The sequence below is a fragment of the Melopsittacus undulatus genome, chromosome Z (assembly GCF_012275295.1).
Source record: "Melopsittacus undulatus isolate bMelUnd1 chromosome Z, bMelUnd1.mat.Z, whole genome shotgun sequence".
Taxonomy (NCBI): domain Eukaryota; kingdom Metazoa; phylum Chordata; class Aves; order Psittaciformes; family Psittaculidae; genus Melopsittacus; species Melopsittacus undulatus.
The window spans coordinates 33619421-33633668 of record NC_047557.1 but is presented as its reverse complement, the minus strand read 5'-3'; the positions used below and the strand labels follow the sequence as shown (position 1 = coordinate 33633668).

Genomic DNA, 14248 nt, shown 5'->3' with positions numbered 1-14248 from the left:
AGAGATCGTCCTGCTCCGCTGCGGGCTGTAACCTTGAACTTTGGCGAGCGCGGTGACAGAGCCCACATAACAACACACGGCCACCGGCGTCTGTAGGGGGGAAAAAGAGAAAGGAAAAGAAAGGATAAAAAAAAATCCCAAACAACAACAACAACAAAATCCTCCCGCCCACCCCCCTCACCCCCCCCGAGTCCTTCCCCCCTCATCTGCAAAACAACCACCAGCAGCAGCCGCAGCAGCAGCAGCCAAAGCAAGACTCCTCTGCGCCGCCGACTACAAGAGGGTTAAAAGTGTAGATTGGATTTCACCCCGGGAAATCTAGCGCACGGAGTGAACTTGAATCTTTGGCTATTTAAGGAGGACTGGGGTTTGTTGTGAAGTTCTGGTGATACAGGGCAGAGCCCCGTCCTGATTGATTTCATATTTCTTGAGTCTCAGATGACTGTAAAATGGATAGATGAAATTATTCCTTTTTGAGGCTTTTCTTAGGGGCTCTCCTGGCAGCGTGTTCTCAAAGCGAAGTCATGATGTATTCTCCAATCTGTCTCACTCAGGTATAGACGCGTTTTATTTATTTATTTAAACTTTTTTTTTTTAATTTTTTTTTTTAATTTTTGCATGTATGTGAGTTGGTAATGAGTCATTTCTAGCAGTTGTAATGGGTTAAAGCACAGTTGTAATTTCTTGTCTGATCCAAACTCCCTCGCAGGAGGGAATAGTAGAGAATAAACTGTACCAGGCCATTGTGTTGGGGAGATCCATTCAAAGTGTCACCCGCAGACAAGTACTGTTACTTGTTGGTGCATAAGAAGTCAAAGGTTAAGAAAATGGAAATGAGCATAATTACGCTAAGAAGCATGTTTGAAAAGTATTGATTTATTGGGATCAAACGATTTGCTCTCTTTTCAGCTCGCCAGTGTAATGAAAGGGTTTGAAAGGAAAAGTGGTGGTTTTGAGAATAAAAAAGACCCCAAAACCTAACGCTCGCCGGTGCGAAGTAATCCTGCCTGATTCTTTCTTAATAATAATAGGTAGCCTGTCAGCACCGAGGGCTATGCGAGCGGGACGTCCTAGCCGTGCAGCCTGCCTGGGTCGGCGGTGCCAGGGCATGGCATTTCCCCGCTCCCAGCTACCCAGCGACGCTGGCAGGCGGGTGCCTCCCCCCGAGGGCCGGGAGGGAGCCAGCCTTTCCTCATCACCGCGCTTGCGGCCGCTTTCCCGGGCGGCGGCTGTCACCGGGACGGCGGGAGGGAGCCGGGCGAAGCCGCGGCCGGCTCGGCGCGGTGCACGGAGGGAGCGCGGAGGCGCAGAGCGGTGCGGGGAGAGGAGGGGGCAGCCCGAGCGGAGGTCCCCGCAGCGGCAGAGTGCGGTTTTTGAGGCTGGAGGGAGTTAAGGAGCGGGCTTGGGGAATTCCCCGGCTGCCCCCGGAGCGTCCTTGCCAGGCGTACGGTAAAGGGGAGCTAGTGCCGGGACACCGGAGAGCGAACCCTGTCTGTAAAGACCAGGGATAGTTTTCAGAGGTTTTTGTGAAAGTCTGTTTTGGGAGGATGTGATGTAAACTGATTAAGCGATAACTGTTGGCTTTCACATTGGCGCAACAAATGGCTAAAGAAGCAGAAAATGGGAGAAAGTAACGTCTCCCGCAACGCTGTAGTTCGGCGGCCAGCGATGCTCCTACAGTGGCACGGTGAATAAATAAATATGATTTAAGTTATTCTACAATTAGAAAGCATTGCAATTCAAAAGGACTGAAGTATTCATAAATTGTGAATGAAGATGGAAACAGCGATAAGGCTTATGCAGTGATTGGATACAGTCCTCTAGCTTTTTGGCTGACACATTTTTTATTGTTTATATTTTGTTTGGCATATAAGTGTGATTGACTTAGATATGGATATTTTCAGCAAGTAAACGTGAGCTGCAGCGAAGCAAAGATGGAAAAGAGTACTGTTAAGATACTTCAGCAGAAAAAATGAGTGCATGTAGGAAGTGTTATGCGTAACAGATACGCACATGCTTGCAGGTACACACATAGAAATAATTACTTATGGTGGAATCTGCAATTAGTAAAAATTAATTCTGTGTGGGCTGTCCATCCTGTGAGATTATTGACAAGCAATTAGACCTATGCACCGGAGTATAAACCTGAGAGAGCAACCTGAGAAAGTGAATTTCACATTGAAAACATGCAAGTTTTTGCTACCACCTCTATTACAATGGGTAGTTCATGTTGTTTCCTGCTGTAATGACATTTGCACTCCCCCCTACCCCCCCCAATATGTTGCATATTGGACTCACAGATGTAATAGATTTCCTCATTCTTTACAAATCTGTGTTAAAATACTTCACTGACGTGTATACGAAAACACTGCACTTCTACAGCCATAAATATAGGAAAGCAGTTCCTGGCTTTCATGTGTTGGTAACTTCCCCACAATATTTTACAATCACGCTGTGTCATGTGCCATGCAGAGACAGTTCCCATTTAGTGTTGCATACGTGGTACACAGTTGCAGCAAACTCTCTGTAGTTTGGAATCGTTCTCTACCTGTTTGGAACGGTAAAGGCATTTTAGAAATCACCTCTCTTCTCCATAAACTAAAAATGATGATTTCACTGGTAATGAGAATTTATACTTTGTGTTATTTATTTATTTAAAGCAAAAAAGTGAGTTGCGACTGAATTAAAATAGCACTACCAAAATTGTTCTCTCTATTGTGTTCTCAGTCTCTAGGGCTCTTGTGATGCATGTTGACTGTGGTAGTGTATGCTCAGAGGAAAATATTTTGGTAAAAGTTCTAAACACAGAACACCTGTTTGAACTGAGCTCCTGGTAAAAGCAGTAGTTCAGTTTGTGCTGCAACAGTGCTGAAGAAGCTTTTAGATACAAGTTTAAAACCCAGAGTACAGCTTTAAGACAAACCTTGGCATTTTGAATGCTACCCATCACTCTTTCAGAAAAAAATAGGTGGGTGTAAAATAACTCCAAGGAAGAAGATGACTTACCGAATGCAATTTAAAATTTGTTGGGGTCCTCTCCTCTCCTTCCCGCATACCTCTTTCCCCCTATTTTGGAACAAGTGGAAACTGCATTTATCTCTCTTGCTGAGGTGTGATAGGATGCAGTTACTGCAAACGTTTAAATGCTTGGTCTCTTGTGATATTTTTGCCGTGGTTTATTTTTATATTATGGTGGTCCAGGAAACTTAGAATATGTTTTTCTTTTTCTTTCTATTTTTTTCCTTCCCTCTCCTAGAATGTTATGCCCAGAGAAGGGAAATTGAGTACATTAAGTTTTCCCTGTAAAATTCCTGGGCTTCTTAGAGCAGGTGTATTTATTGTGTGCTCCTTAGCTCAAGCTTGCATGGACTGTTACAAAGTTTATAAAAGTGAAAAATGGGAGAAGGGCACTGCATTTACCCTTTACCTTTCACCAAAAGAAAACCTGGCCTATCTGTCATCATTAGGTGACTGTTATTTTTTCCTTTATTTACAAGCTATACAGATGTTACACAATAACTTGCACCTTAATTTAAATTGCCAGTGCACAATGGTTCACCTGAACTATTCGATATGACAGTTGGAAATCTTACCTCCATAAATCACTTTATTGCAAGAGCAACTGTGGCACATGAGTAAGAACCACATAAAAAAAATTTCAATATTGCCTGTATGAATATTAAGGGGTAAAAAAATCAAATTCTGTAGATGGCTTTTTAGGAGGTTTAGTGGAGAATGTGTGTGATTAATTGCAAATCTCCATTTAGGATCATTTTTATGGGCACTTCTTCTTGTCAAGTAATGTTTCATTTGAAAGGACTCCAGATGCACAATGGATCTCTCAAAGATCTCTGATAATATTGCTTTAGAACAGGATGTTCCTTAGTGTGTTTCTCCTTCACACTCTTTCACATATATTTTTATCTTTAGGACTTACTGATATTGTGAAAGAAAAGCCTGAATTAAAAGTCACATTCCCCCTCTCCTTTTATTTTATTTTATTTGCTTTTTTTCCTCAGTTCTCTTGAAAGGAAACATTCAACTGCTGTAGACAGGAATTTAAAAAGTTCATTTTTCCTCTATAACATTTTCATAGATAAAATGCTATAGGTTATTAGTGTAAATGCTATGTACATTACCTGAAGACACAGCCATTCCAAAATAGTTTGTGTTGTTCTTAGGAATAGAAGAATGTTCTCTTTCTTTCTTAGAAAATTAGAAGTTCAATATTCTAGTAGCACAGAATATTTCCAAATTAATTTCATTTCCATTTTCAGTTGTGAATGCTGAAGTCTGTGTAGATATAGGGGAAGTCATTATATTGGGGCAAAAATTAATTTCTACCAAAGCTCTTCAACCCCCTGCCTTCACTCCACCTTTAGCCCCAGCTGTTAGAATTTTCAAGATCTGTAGTAGATGTGTTTTATTCACTCTAAAATGAATTATAAGGATTTAACACCATGTAGACTTTATGCTTATGTTAATTAAAAAAAAAAAGATAATATTTGAATACTTCTATTAGGATGACTTCTGTTGAAGGAAATATAAACTTTCTTTAGTAGTTATAATTGAGGGGGAAAAAAGCATGGCATAAGAAAGCGTATGAAGATAGGGAAGTCTTATCATGGGCTGTGGTTATTCAGAGCCGTATTGCCTTCCCACACAAAGAACAGATTGAGGTTTAACTCTTTCCATGGCCTAGTTTTATGTGAAAGTATAGTATCAGAATTGTTCAAATCTCCGCTGGAAACTACTAATCAGTTTAATTACTGCCTTTGTGGCTCTTTGTCAAGCATCAGACTGTAATGCAATCTTTTATGTCCTGAATTATCTTCCGATATTGTCTCTCTTATAATTTTTGTTTTATTTTATTTTACTATTTAATTTAATTAAATTTTATTTTATTTTTTTATATATCTTTTTTCCCCTCTCTAAAGGTAACATGCTCTTTAGGTAATCTGCTTGCAACTTTCCAGTTGTTATTCTGTTTGTCTTGGGAATGGTTAGGGATAAAAGGTAACTAGATCTAGTGGGCTTTTTTACCATTCAGTAAATTTTAAAGTTTATTTGAAATCTGAAGATTTAAATACTAAATTCTTGGCCTGAAGCTTCTACAATGGCAGTCTGAACCCTGTATAATTGAGACCATTAGCTATACTTTCATCATTTTTACCTAATGGAGTTAATCAGCCTATTGATTAAACGTAATTCATTCCTTGTCTAGCAGCGTGGCTAAAATATTAGTTTGATAATTGTATTCTTGAATATAATTGTATAAAAGAGGTTCAGTTTTAGTTTGATTGCACTGTGCCACTCAGTATGATGAGCAATCTGCATGGTATTTAAAACTAAATTTGCTTGCACACAGGAAGAAAGATACCTCCCCTAAGGTCTCTCTTCCAAGCCAAAATACAATAATGTTTGATAAGCAGATCATGCAGGGGATTTTCTCACAAAAAATAAAGTTTTTGGGAAAGGCCTATTTAGATATTAACATGAATGTGTAGGATGGTACTTTAAGCAGACAAAATGAATTAATTTAATTGCTATAGGATGTAGTTGTAGACAACAACTAAGCATTGCCTCCTTAATACAATCCGTATCGCTGCTAGGCAGAAGATAAGAACTTGCAGGTGAAGCCAGATGTCAAAAAGGGATATTTTGGAACTGTAAATAAATTACATGGATTTCACAAAAGCAGCGTTTCACCAGAGGTGCACTTGTAATGTCACTCTGCCACAGCATGCAGAAACACAAAGAATGCAAAGTTTGTGCCAAGTTGCCATTTTTCATTGTACACCTTAGATTGATTTTTAAGGGGTTTAGAATAATTGCCACACTCATGTGATCAGTTAACAAATTAACTGACTTTGTGAAGCCTCAAAACCCACAGTGAAGCTGCCGGAAGAACATAAATGTGATTTTTGTTTTCAACTTCATAAACTTTTATTTTATGCAGATTGGGGGTGGTGGGAGGGAAGCCCAAAGAGCTGAAAGTATTGAAGCTTCTGTTCAGGATTTGTATACGACACACTGTCTTTTGCTTGCTTTTCCTTACTGTATACTGGTTTCTGTAGTTACCACCACTGGAATGGTGCTGTTTCAGTGCTGGAATGCTGGACGTTTGATAAGAAAATGGATCAAGTTTAATGGCGCATGCTCTTTGTGCCACCAGCAGTCTCTTGCTGAGAGCATGCTCCAAAAGCGGGAACTGTGTGGCATTACACTGAGCATGTATATGCTTTGTGTTTCTGTGCCACAGAGAAGAGAAATGAACTGTGGCATTCGCCTCAGCGTTCTGAACATTTCTGCTCAGATTTTTTAAAACCGTATAGTGTCCTCTTTGTGCAATGGTACTTTTCTTGATGTTAGCCATTCACTCAGATATTTAAATGTTAGGAACAAAACATCTTGATAGGGTATCTTTAAAATGATGTTTCTGCAGTGTTGTGGGAAGAAGTGAGGGGAGCCATACAAAATAAAATGTTCACATGGTTCTTTTGAAGAGTGAAATATGGGGAAAATGCAATTCTCTGTGTACTTTTTGTTTGCCGCCTGACAGCGGTAGTAATTGCAGAAAAGGTGTTATGCAGAAATTTGCGTGAATTTTAAGTGTTTATCTTCTTTGTCTTGGATTTAACTTTAAAATTTTCAGAAACTTTGATCGATACTGCTTTGATTATGAGCATTTACTGACTCTGAGTTTTCTTCTTTTCTTTCTTTTTTTTTTTTCCCTCCACTTCTTTCCACAGGATGAATTTCACCCGTTCATTGAGGCACTTCTTCCACATGTCCGTGCAATTGCCTATACTTGGTTCAACCTTCAGGCTCGAAAACGCAAGTACTTTAAGAAACATGAGAAACGAATGTCAAAGGACGAGGAAAGAGCAGTCAAGGATGAGCTACTTAGCGAAAAGCCTGAAATTAAACAGAAGTGGGCATCCAGGCTCCTGGCCAAGCTGCGCAAAGATATTCGCCAAGAGTTCCGGGAGGATTTTGTGCTCACAGTGACTGGGAAGAAGCACCCATGCTGTGTATTGTCCAATCCTGACCAGAAGGGTAAGATTAGGAGAATCGACTGCCTGCGACAGGCTGACAAAGTCTGGCGTCTGGATCTAGTCATGGTGATCCTGTTCAAAGGCATCCCCTTGGAAAGTACGGATGGAGAGCGGCTCATGAAATCCCCACATTGCACAAATCCAGCACTTTGCGTCCAGCCACATCACATAACAGTATCAGTCAAGGAGCTTGATTTGTTTTTGGCATACTACGTGCAGGAGCAAGGTAGGAAGCAGATTGTTGTTTCTGTGTTAGTATGTCAAACTCTGACACCAGGTAGCCCTGTTTCCCCTATGGGCTGGCTTCCAGTGAAACGTTATTCTGCGGTCTATAGACGTAATGTGGGTATATATCCATATGTAAATCAGCATGTATACGTATATACTTACACACACACACATTCCTATACATCTGTGTAACATGTATGTTTCACATATGTGCCTTGCTCTCTTTCAAGAGATAGCGGGACATATTGAAGCAGTGCTTTAGTTTTACTAAAGTTGCCTTTTCTTTTTGTCAGAAAGTGGCAATATTAGAAACTATAGTTTTTCCCAGTGGTGACTTCAGAAAACATTCTTCTTGTTTTTCAATGTGTTGTTTTGGGTTTTGTTCCCCCAGTATTGTTAGTAACAGATGCAGGTATGTGCAATTGCTCAATCACAATAAATACTAAAAATATTTATTACCGTCTTTGTAGTTACAAATATTCATTAATTCATCCTTAGACTGATGAGCCTACTACCATTTCAAAGAGGACTTGTAGACTTTCTCATGTCTATAAAATAAAATACAAAAAAAACTTTAGCACAGAAATAATGCTTTCTAGATACCATTTGCAGTCAGAATTACAATTTACAGTACTTAACATTTTATTCATACTTTACAACAGTAGCTTATCTTACCTATCCAAGCTTTAAAGCAAAGATCGAGGTTGGAATATTTTGAGAGAATTTTCCATGAATAGTATATTTTCATAATCACACTTGAATACTTAATTCTATCTGGAAGGTAATTGAAATGTGAAAAATTGCAGGAACACTGTGGAAAAGTTTCTTAAACTTAGTTTTAGGAAATGAAAATAAAAACAGGGCTTCTAATAATCATGTATTAGGGAAGAAACTGCTAGTCACATATTTAGATAACAATAACTTTTTGGCAGGTTCCCTCTAATAGATGGCTGTAAGTAGATAAAGTTTTTTTCCTCTCATACTAAGCCTTCTGAAATGCTTTTTCTCTGTGAGAGGTTATTTTGGTTCTTTCTGGTAATTATAACACCCTCTAGATGACTTTCTGGTGCTGACTGATCAGCAGGAATAGAGCATTTATTTTTTAGCCACAGATCTCAACTAATGAAAGTTTGTCTGGCTGCAGATGGTGGGCCATTTCACAACTTGGCCTGCAAGTAGGCATAGGTGGCCTGCAGAAGGTCAGATGACAGACTGTTATATGATGCCTGATACATAACTGCAGTATTTAACTGAAAAACAAATGGAATCGATTTTGTTAGTAACAAAAAGTTAAAATTGCATGTTTTAATTCAGTGTGTATTTGTTGTTTAAAAGAACAGATAACACGAAACAACCTTCTTGTTTTCAGTGAATTGGTCTTCTAGCATTTACTCATGCAAGTGGAGCACTATGTTTATGTGAATGTATAAATAGGGTTCAATTTTTTTGATTATTCATCATGAAAAAATACGGTCCATTGTGTTTTATTTAATTTTTTTTTTTAATTTCCCTGCTTGTATTTTTTGTATTTTTTCTCTCCACAGCAGTAAACAGCACTGTAGATATTTTGCAGCGACTATAAGTAGCTGCAGAGTCTGGTAAATCTAATCCCCAATAACACAGAAAGATTTCTTTGATAGCATTAAGCAAAATAGCTTAATTACAAACAATTTGTTCCTTTAAACTCCTTTGTGAGGAAAAATTAAAATGATATTTTGAATGCATTTATAGCAAGACGTAGCTTACTGGTTAATTCTAATGGATTTACCTCTCTCTAAAAGTCAAAACTACAAAGGGAGGCAAAGCTGTTTAAGTAGCTCTTGAGCCAAAGAAGCTGGGGTCAGAGTACCCTTAGACACTGTCGACTTTTCGTTGCTGGAAGCCAGTAACTTGAAGTGGGAAGAGGAATTGCAGGGCATAGCTAAAATTCATTTAAATAGATTGAGAATATGAGTTTATTTAAAACACTTGTCTAACCAGAAATTAGTAAGATAAGCATGCTGTAATACTATAACTTTCAAAGTTATACGCTATTACTTTGACAATATACTGAAAGGTGAAGCTGGTTACTTTCTGTATATGAAGGCACCCTCAGTAGACCCTTTTGTTTATTGTAAACTCCATATATTTGTATGTCTTGCTGTTCACAGTAAATCTTCCATTAACATCTGTTGGCTGTTTTCTTCAAGAAGTCATATTAAGTTATCTTTGTATTTTTTCCCCCGATTTTGTCAAAATTTGATTCTCTGTCCTCATTGAAAGCAGGTTAATAGTGGCACTTTGTGGTGCACCTGATTAAGAGCACAAGGCTTTGCAAAAGATAAGCATCAAGTCGACCAAAATGCTGCATTATACACATGCTGGTTAGCCTTTTATTTCTCTTTTAGAGTATATAAACCCGCCTAATGGTCACATAAAAACTAAGCAGAAACATAGAAATAATTAAATCCCAGAATGAAATATGAAGAAGGAATTAGCACATAAAATGAATAAAGGGGCCAAGTAGTTTGTTTTTTTGTTGCTTTAAAAAAGAAGATTAGGGGAAAAAAGAGGAGGAAGGATAGTTTGAGTGCCAGTGATGGTTGCCAGTGGCACCAGGATTGGCATCAGACCTTCTTTGTTTAGCCTAGGATGCCTGTGATTTGTTGGTTGGCATCCGCATTGCAGTGCAGAGTAATGTTACAATATATTGACAATTTCCAGATCAAGAAGTGTCAATAATCCTTTCAGTTCTTAATAAAAAGAGCTTCTACTTCCATGCCTGCCTAGAAAGAAGAAATAAAGACCAACTTCCGAAGTTGACTGACTTCATCTGATTCTACTTTTAGCTCATCTTCCTCAAAATTCAGCATCTTCTCCCCCCATCCATTCATTTTCTGCCATCCTCATGTGCTTTATGAAGAAAAAAAAAATAGAAAAAGGGGCTTGACATAGGTTGCAAAGCTGCTTCTTTGACTGAAATGAAGGAAGAAAATGGGAAATACACACTGTGATCAATGTTTAACATCAAAGTAACTCTTAATCATAACACACTTCTAGGGTGCTCTGCTTGTTGTGTGCATCAGGTCCACCCCTCCCCCCCCGCCCTGAATTTTTAGAAAGCCCAGAACTTGAAAATAGCATGAACATTGCTTTCTATTGACAAAAATGCCTTTTCTTATTTTTTTTTCCCTTCTGTCAGGCATCAGAGAGTGTCTATCATTTGGTATGAAACACATCCCAATCCGTAAAATCATTTGATGGTATTTGATTCAGTGCAGTGCTTATGCTGTGTTTCCGTTGCTACAAGAACCGCCATTTTGTTTGTCGAGTGCCAGGAGAGGGGGAAAAAAAAGGCAGACAATGTGCTTGATGCCAATAATGGTTGCCAGTGGCACCGAGGTTGGCATCAGACCCTCTTTGTCTAGTTGCTGAATGCCTTTGATTCGTTGGTTGGCATCCGCATTGCAGTGGGCACATTGGAAAGTTTTTTGACAATCAGTGAATGAAAGCTGCAGTAGTTGTTTGCTGCAACAGAACCCAGATAATATAAATCCCTTCTTCTGGTAGATGTTTTACTTGCTCTTACAATGGCTAATAATAATAAAAAATAATTAAAAATTGCCTTGCTTCTTTTCTAAACCGTAAAATATCTACAGCAGTGTGCCTCATCTGCAGAATTCCTAATCCCTGCATCATCTCTGCTGTTTTTTTGCAGCATAAATAAAATGCAAACTTGATGCTAGCACATACTGAATGAAGCATAGTAGACCTTGAGAAATTCTTTAGGAGTTTAAAGGGCTGAAGCAATGGTACATATAAATGCTAAACATTTGTAAGTGTTTTTAATGCACATGCCTCTTGGAGTACATTTCTCTGATCAGTCATGTTGCTGTTTACACTCTCCTTTGTTCGTGTGTAAAAGTGATATAATTGGGGGAGCCCATATACCCAGCTGTTAATAAACTCTGAAATTGAGGGAGGGGAGGATCTTTTAAACTATCCAAGAAGGAGGGCAGAAAATAGATGCAGATGTCCTTAGTCTGATACTGTTCAGGCACTCTTGTTTTTTTAACTTGTTAAATCATTAAGATGCTGCTACAGTTCCAGCTGCATGACTTTGTTACCAGGAAATCAGCAAACAAACTAAATAATTTCTGTTGGAAGTTCCTAGATAGTTAGCATTACTATTGCTTTCCGGTTAACTGCTATTATCTCATTAATTAATAAGAAGGATTAGCAGCTCTACCCAGAGGGCTGCATAGAAGGAAGCCTGGCCTGTGTGAATCGCCAGGCTGTGTCCTGTTTCTTAGAGACAGGGGAGTGAGGGGAGATGCAGAAAAAAAATCCCCAACCCAAAAAACAAGGGAAAGGAAGAGAAAGAAGAATAGGGAAGAGGGAGGGCTGGTTTCTGCAGCCAAGGTAGGGGAGAACTCTTTGTGCAGGAGGACCCTGTGCTGTGCTGCCAGGATGTTGGCAGGTGCCCGGTGCTGGCTGCAGGCTGGTGCTGCCTGCACACCACATGTCTCCCACTGCAGCCGTGAGGGCGAGGAACATGGGCCACCTGATTTCGGGTAGTGTGCTTTGTACTGATAGTAAGTACCCTTTCAGATAGTCCCAGCAGCAGGGCATGGAGTGCCACATTTGTGTTGATCTGAAACTGTTTGCTTTCCCCTAGCTGAATGCCAGCAAACTGCTAATTGTTAACCGAACTGGGATACCAGTTTCTCACTAAAGTAAGTCCTGGCAACATGTATGCACTGTCACACTTTCAAAAATGTGTCCTTCTTCCAGGAGGAATGATATTTTTTCTTTCAAATGCGATATATGTGAGTTATAGGAGTGAGTGGGTAAGCTCTCGGTGTATCAGCTGTTTGATCTTTTTATTAAGCTTTTTGACTTCTGTGAATTTGTTCCTATAGGGAGATCAAATTTTGAAATAGGTTGGTGGTGTCATTTTCATGTTGTACTTTGGTTTTATCTTGTAGGTATAGCAAATGGATGATACAGTTATATTATAATAATACTTTTCATATTTGAAAATGACAAAATTATTTTGGTTAGTTTTTTGTGATCACAAGAAATTCCACTTAAAATTACAATCAAAAGTACGTTTTAAGCAGTCTCCTGTCTAAGTCTTTTAATGATCATATGTCCAAATGTCACACCACCCAGATGGATTTTGGATGAGGGTTTGCATTTCTACTGTGCACTGATGCTTCCACTTCATTCCATTAATAAAAAAAAATAATAGCCTTAGAAGAATCAATCAATCCATTGAACTGCTGATTGTTCCTACTTCCATTCATTTTAATGATTTGCCTCCTTCTGGATACTTTACCTGGGAACACACAGTAGAACATTTTTACCCGTTTTGCAGAAAAATATGTCAAAGTACCGGGCGATTTGCTGGAGTTTACACAAATTATTAGTTACAGTAGGAACAACAGGAAACAGGGCTTATTACTGCCTGTACTTATAGGCATCTAGGTGCTCTAGGAGCTTCTTACATAGTAAAATGGCATGCTGATCCCTTGTATCAAGTCTCAATTTTGAATCAGAAAGCCAATGCAGAAGCAAGAGTTTATAATTTATCTGCTCTCGTATGAGAAGAGCTTTTTGTAGTTTAAGCATCTGATAGGGAATAATAAGCCCTTTTAATACTTTGCATTACTTTGAGCAATTCCAGTCTATTCAGGCATGTGGAAAACATAGTTTTCAGAAAACTTTTTGTGTCAACTGAAAAAGACACTGTTTTGTTTTATTTTCTAGTTTTCTAATGTAAAATTTTGAATCACTGCTTTGTCGAGTGTCTCTATTGTGCTGAAAATTACAGGCAGAAGACAATTGTCATTGGGAGATGGAAGTTAATTTGGTATGTGTATAACAATGTTTTTCAGCTGATGATTGTAGATGCTTTGTTTATGAAGATGTAGGATATTAAAACATTAGAAAAGGTCACCCACCAGTTTTCAGTTTTCAGAATGCGTGTGTGAATTGACATTTGGACAATAGATCTGAAGAATTCAAAATGTATATTCTTTGTAATTTTGGTTTCCCTCAGAACAAAGCTGTGGGTTTTATGACAGGTTCATGAGAAAGAAAAGGGAATTTTCCATATTTAATTTTACTGTTGCAGTTAGGAATTAAATATATATACATTTTAGGAAGGAGCTTTTATCCCATTCTTTTTCTTACCTGATGCACCAAGGGGAGTAATTTTCACAGGGTTAAATTAATTGTGTTTAAGACAAAAGAGGCTATGGTTAAGTAAATTCTGTGCAACCAGTTGAAAATTTAGAGGCCAGTGTTAATTTATGAATGACATTCATATTGACAGCAAGAAGCTATAAAGTAAAGAAAAGAATGGGAAAGAAAATGGAAGATTCCTGCTTCATAGTAGTCTCAGGCAGAACAATGCTGGGAACAAAAAAAATGCCTAAAAACTATAAATAAAGCCACTAATTCATAAAGGAAATGCTTCAAATAACAGCAGTGATTTATGGTTTAAATTTCTTAATTTTCATGCATATTGAATTCATTGTAGCTGTGAAAACTTCATTAAAATAATTAAACACTAAATGCTACTGCAGGTTGGATTTTAAAGTTAATTGCATAAGAGTGCTCTCATGTCTGCTTCTTTTTCTAGCTTTCCCTTCTTCTCTGCTTTTCCTACTTTTCCTCCTCCCTGCTGCTAGCATAGTAATGTAGACGTCTCAAGGACTGGTGGCCCTCCAAAGCTCTGGTCCTTGGAGCAGCATAGCCAAGCACAAGCATTGCTACGCACAGTAATTCAAGAGGCTTCCTAAAGCGTTATGTTCCAGTCTCAACAGCAAAGTGGTACATTGATTTGCTGTAATCACTCGGGATGGGGTGATCTCAAGATCAAGTTAAATGGCTAACTTGACTGAATAGCTGCTCTTTTTGTTGTGGAGTGGAAAAGAAATCCCTTATCTGGAGACACTTTCCAGATGCTAAGTGAA

At 38.6% G+C, this 14248-nt stretch overlaps 1 protein-coding gene across 1 annotated transcript in view; it reads left to right on the top strand.

Moving 5' to 3' along the window:
* Positions 1-213: 213 nt before the first annotated feature.
* The window catches only part of LOC115947425 (nuclear factor 1 B-type-like), a 35398-nt gene continuing 21363 nt past the window's right edge, over positions 214-14248 (top strand). Inside the window, exons 1-3 of the mRNA XM_031054200.1 lie at positions 214-554; positions 6753-7284; positions 7678-7698. Coding sequence (XP_030910060.1) covers positions 525-554; positions 6753-7284; positions 7678-7698 — 583 coding nt within the window. The 5' untranslated portion in view covers positions 214-524. The remainder of the gene's footprint in view (positions 555-6752; positions 7285-7677; positions 7699-14248) is intronic.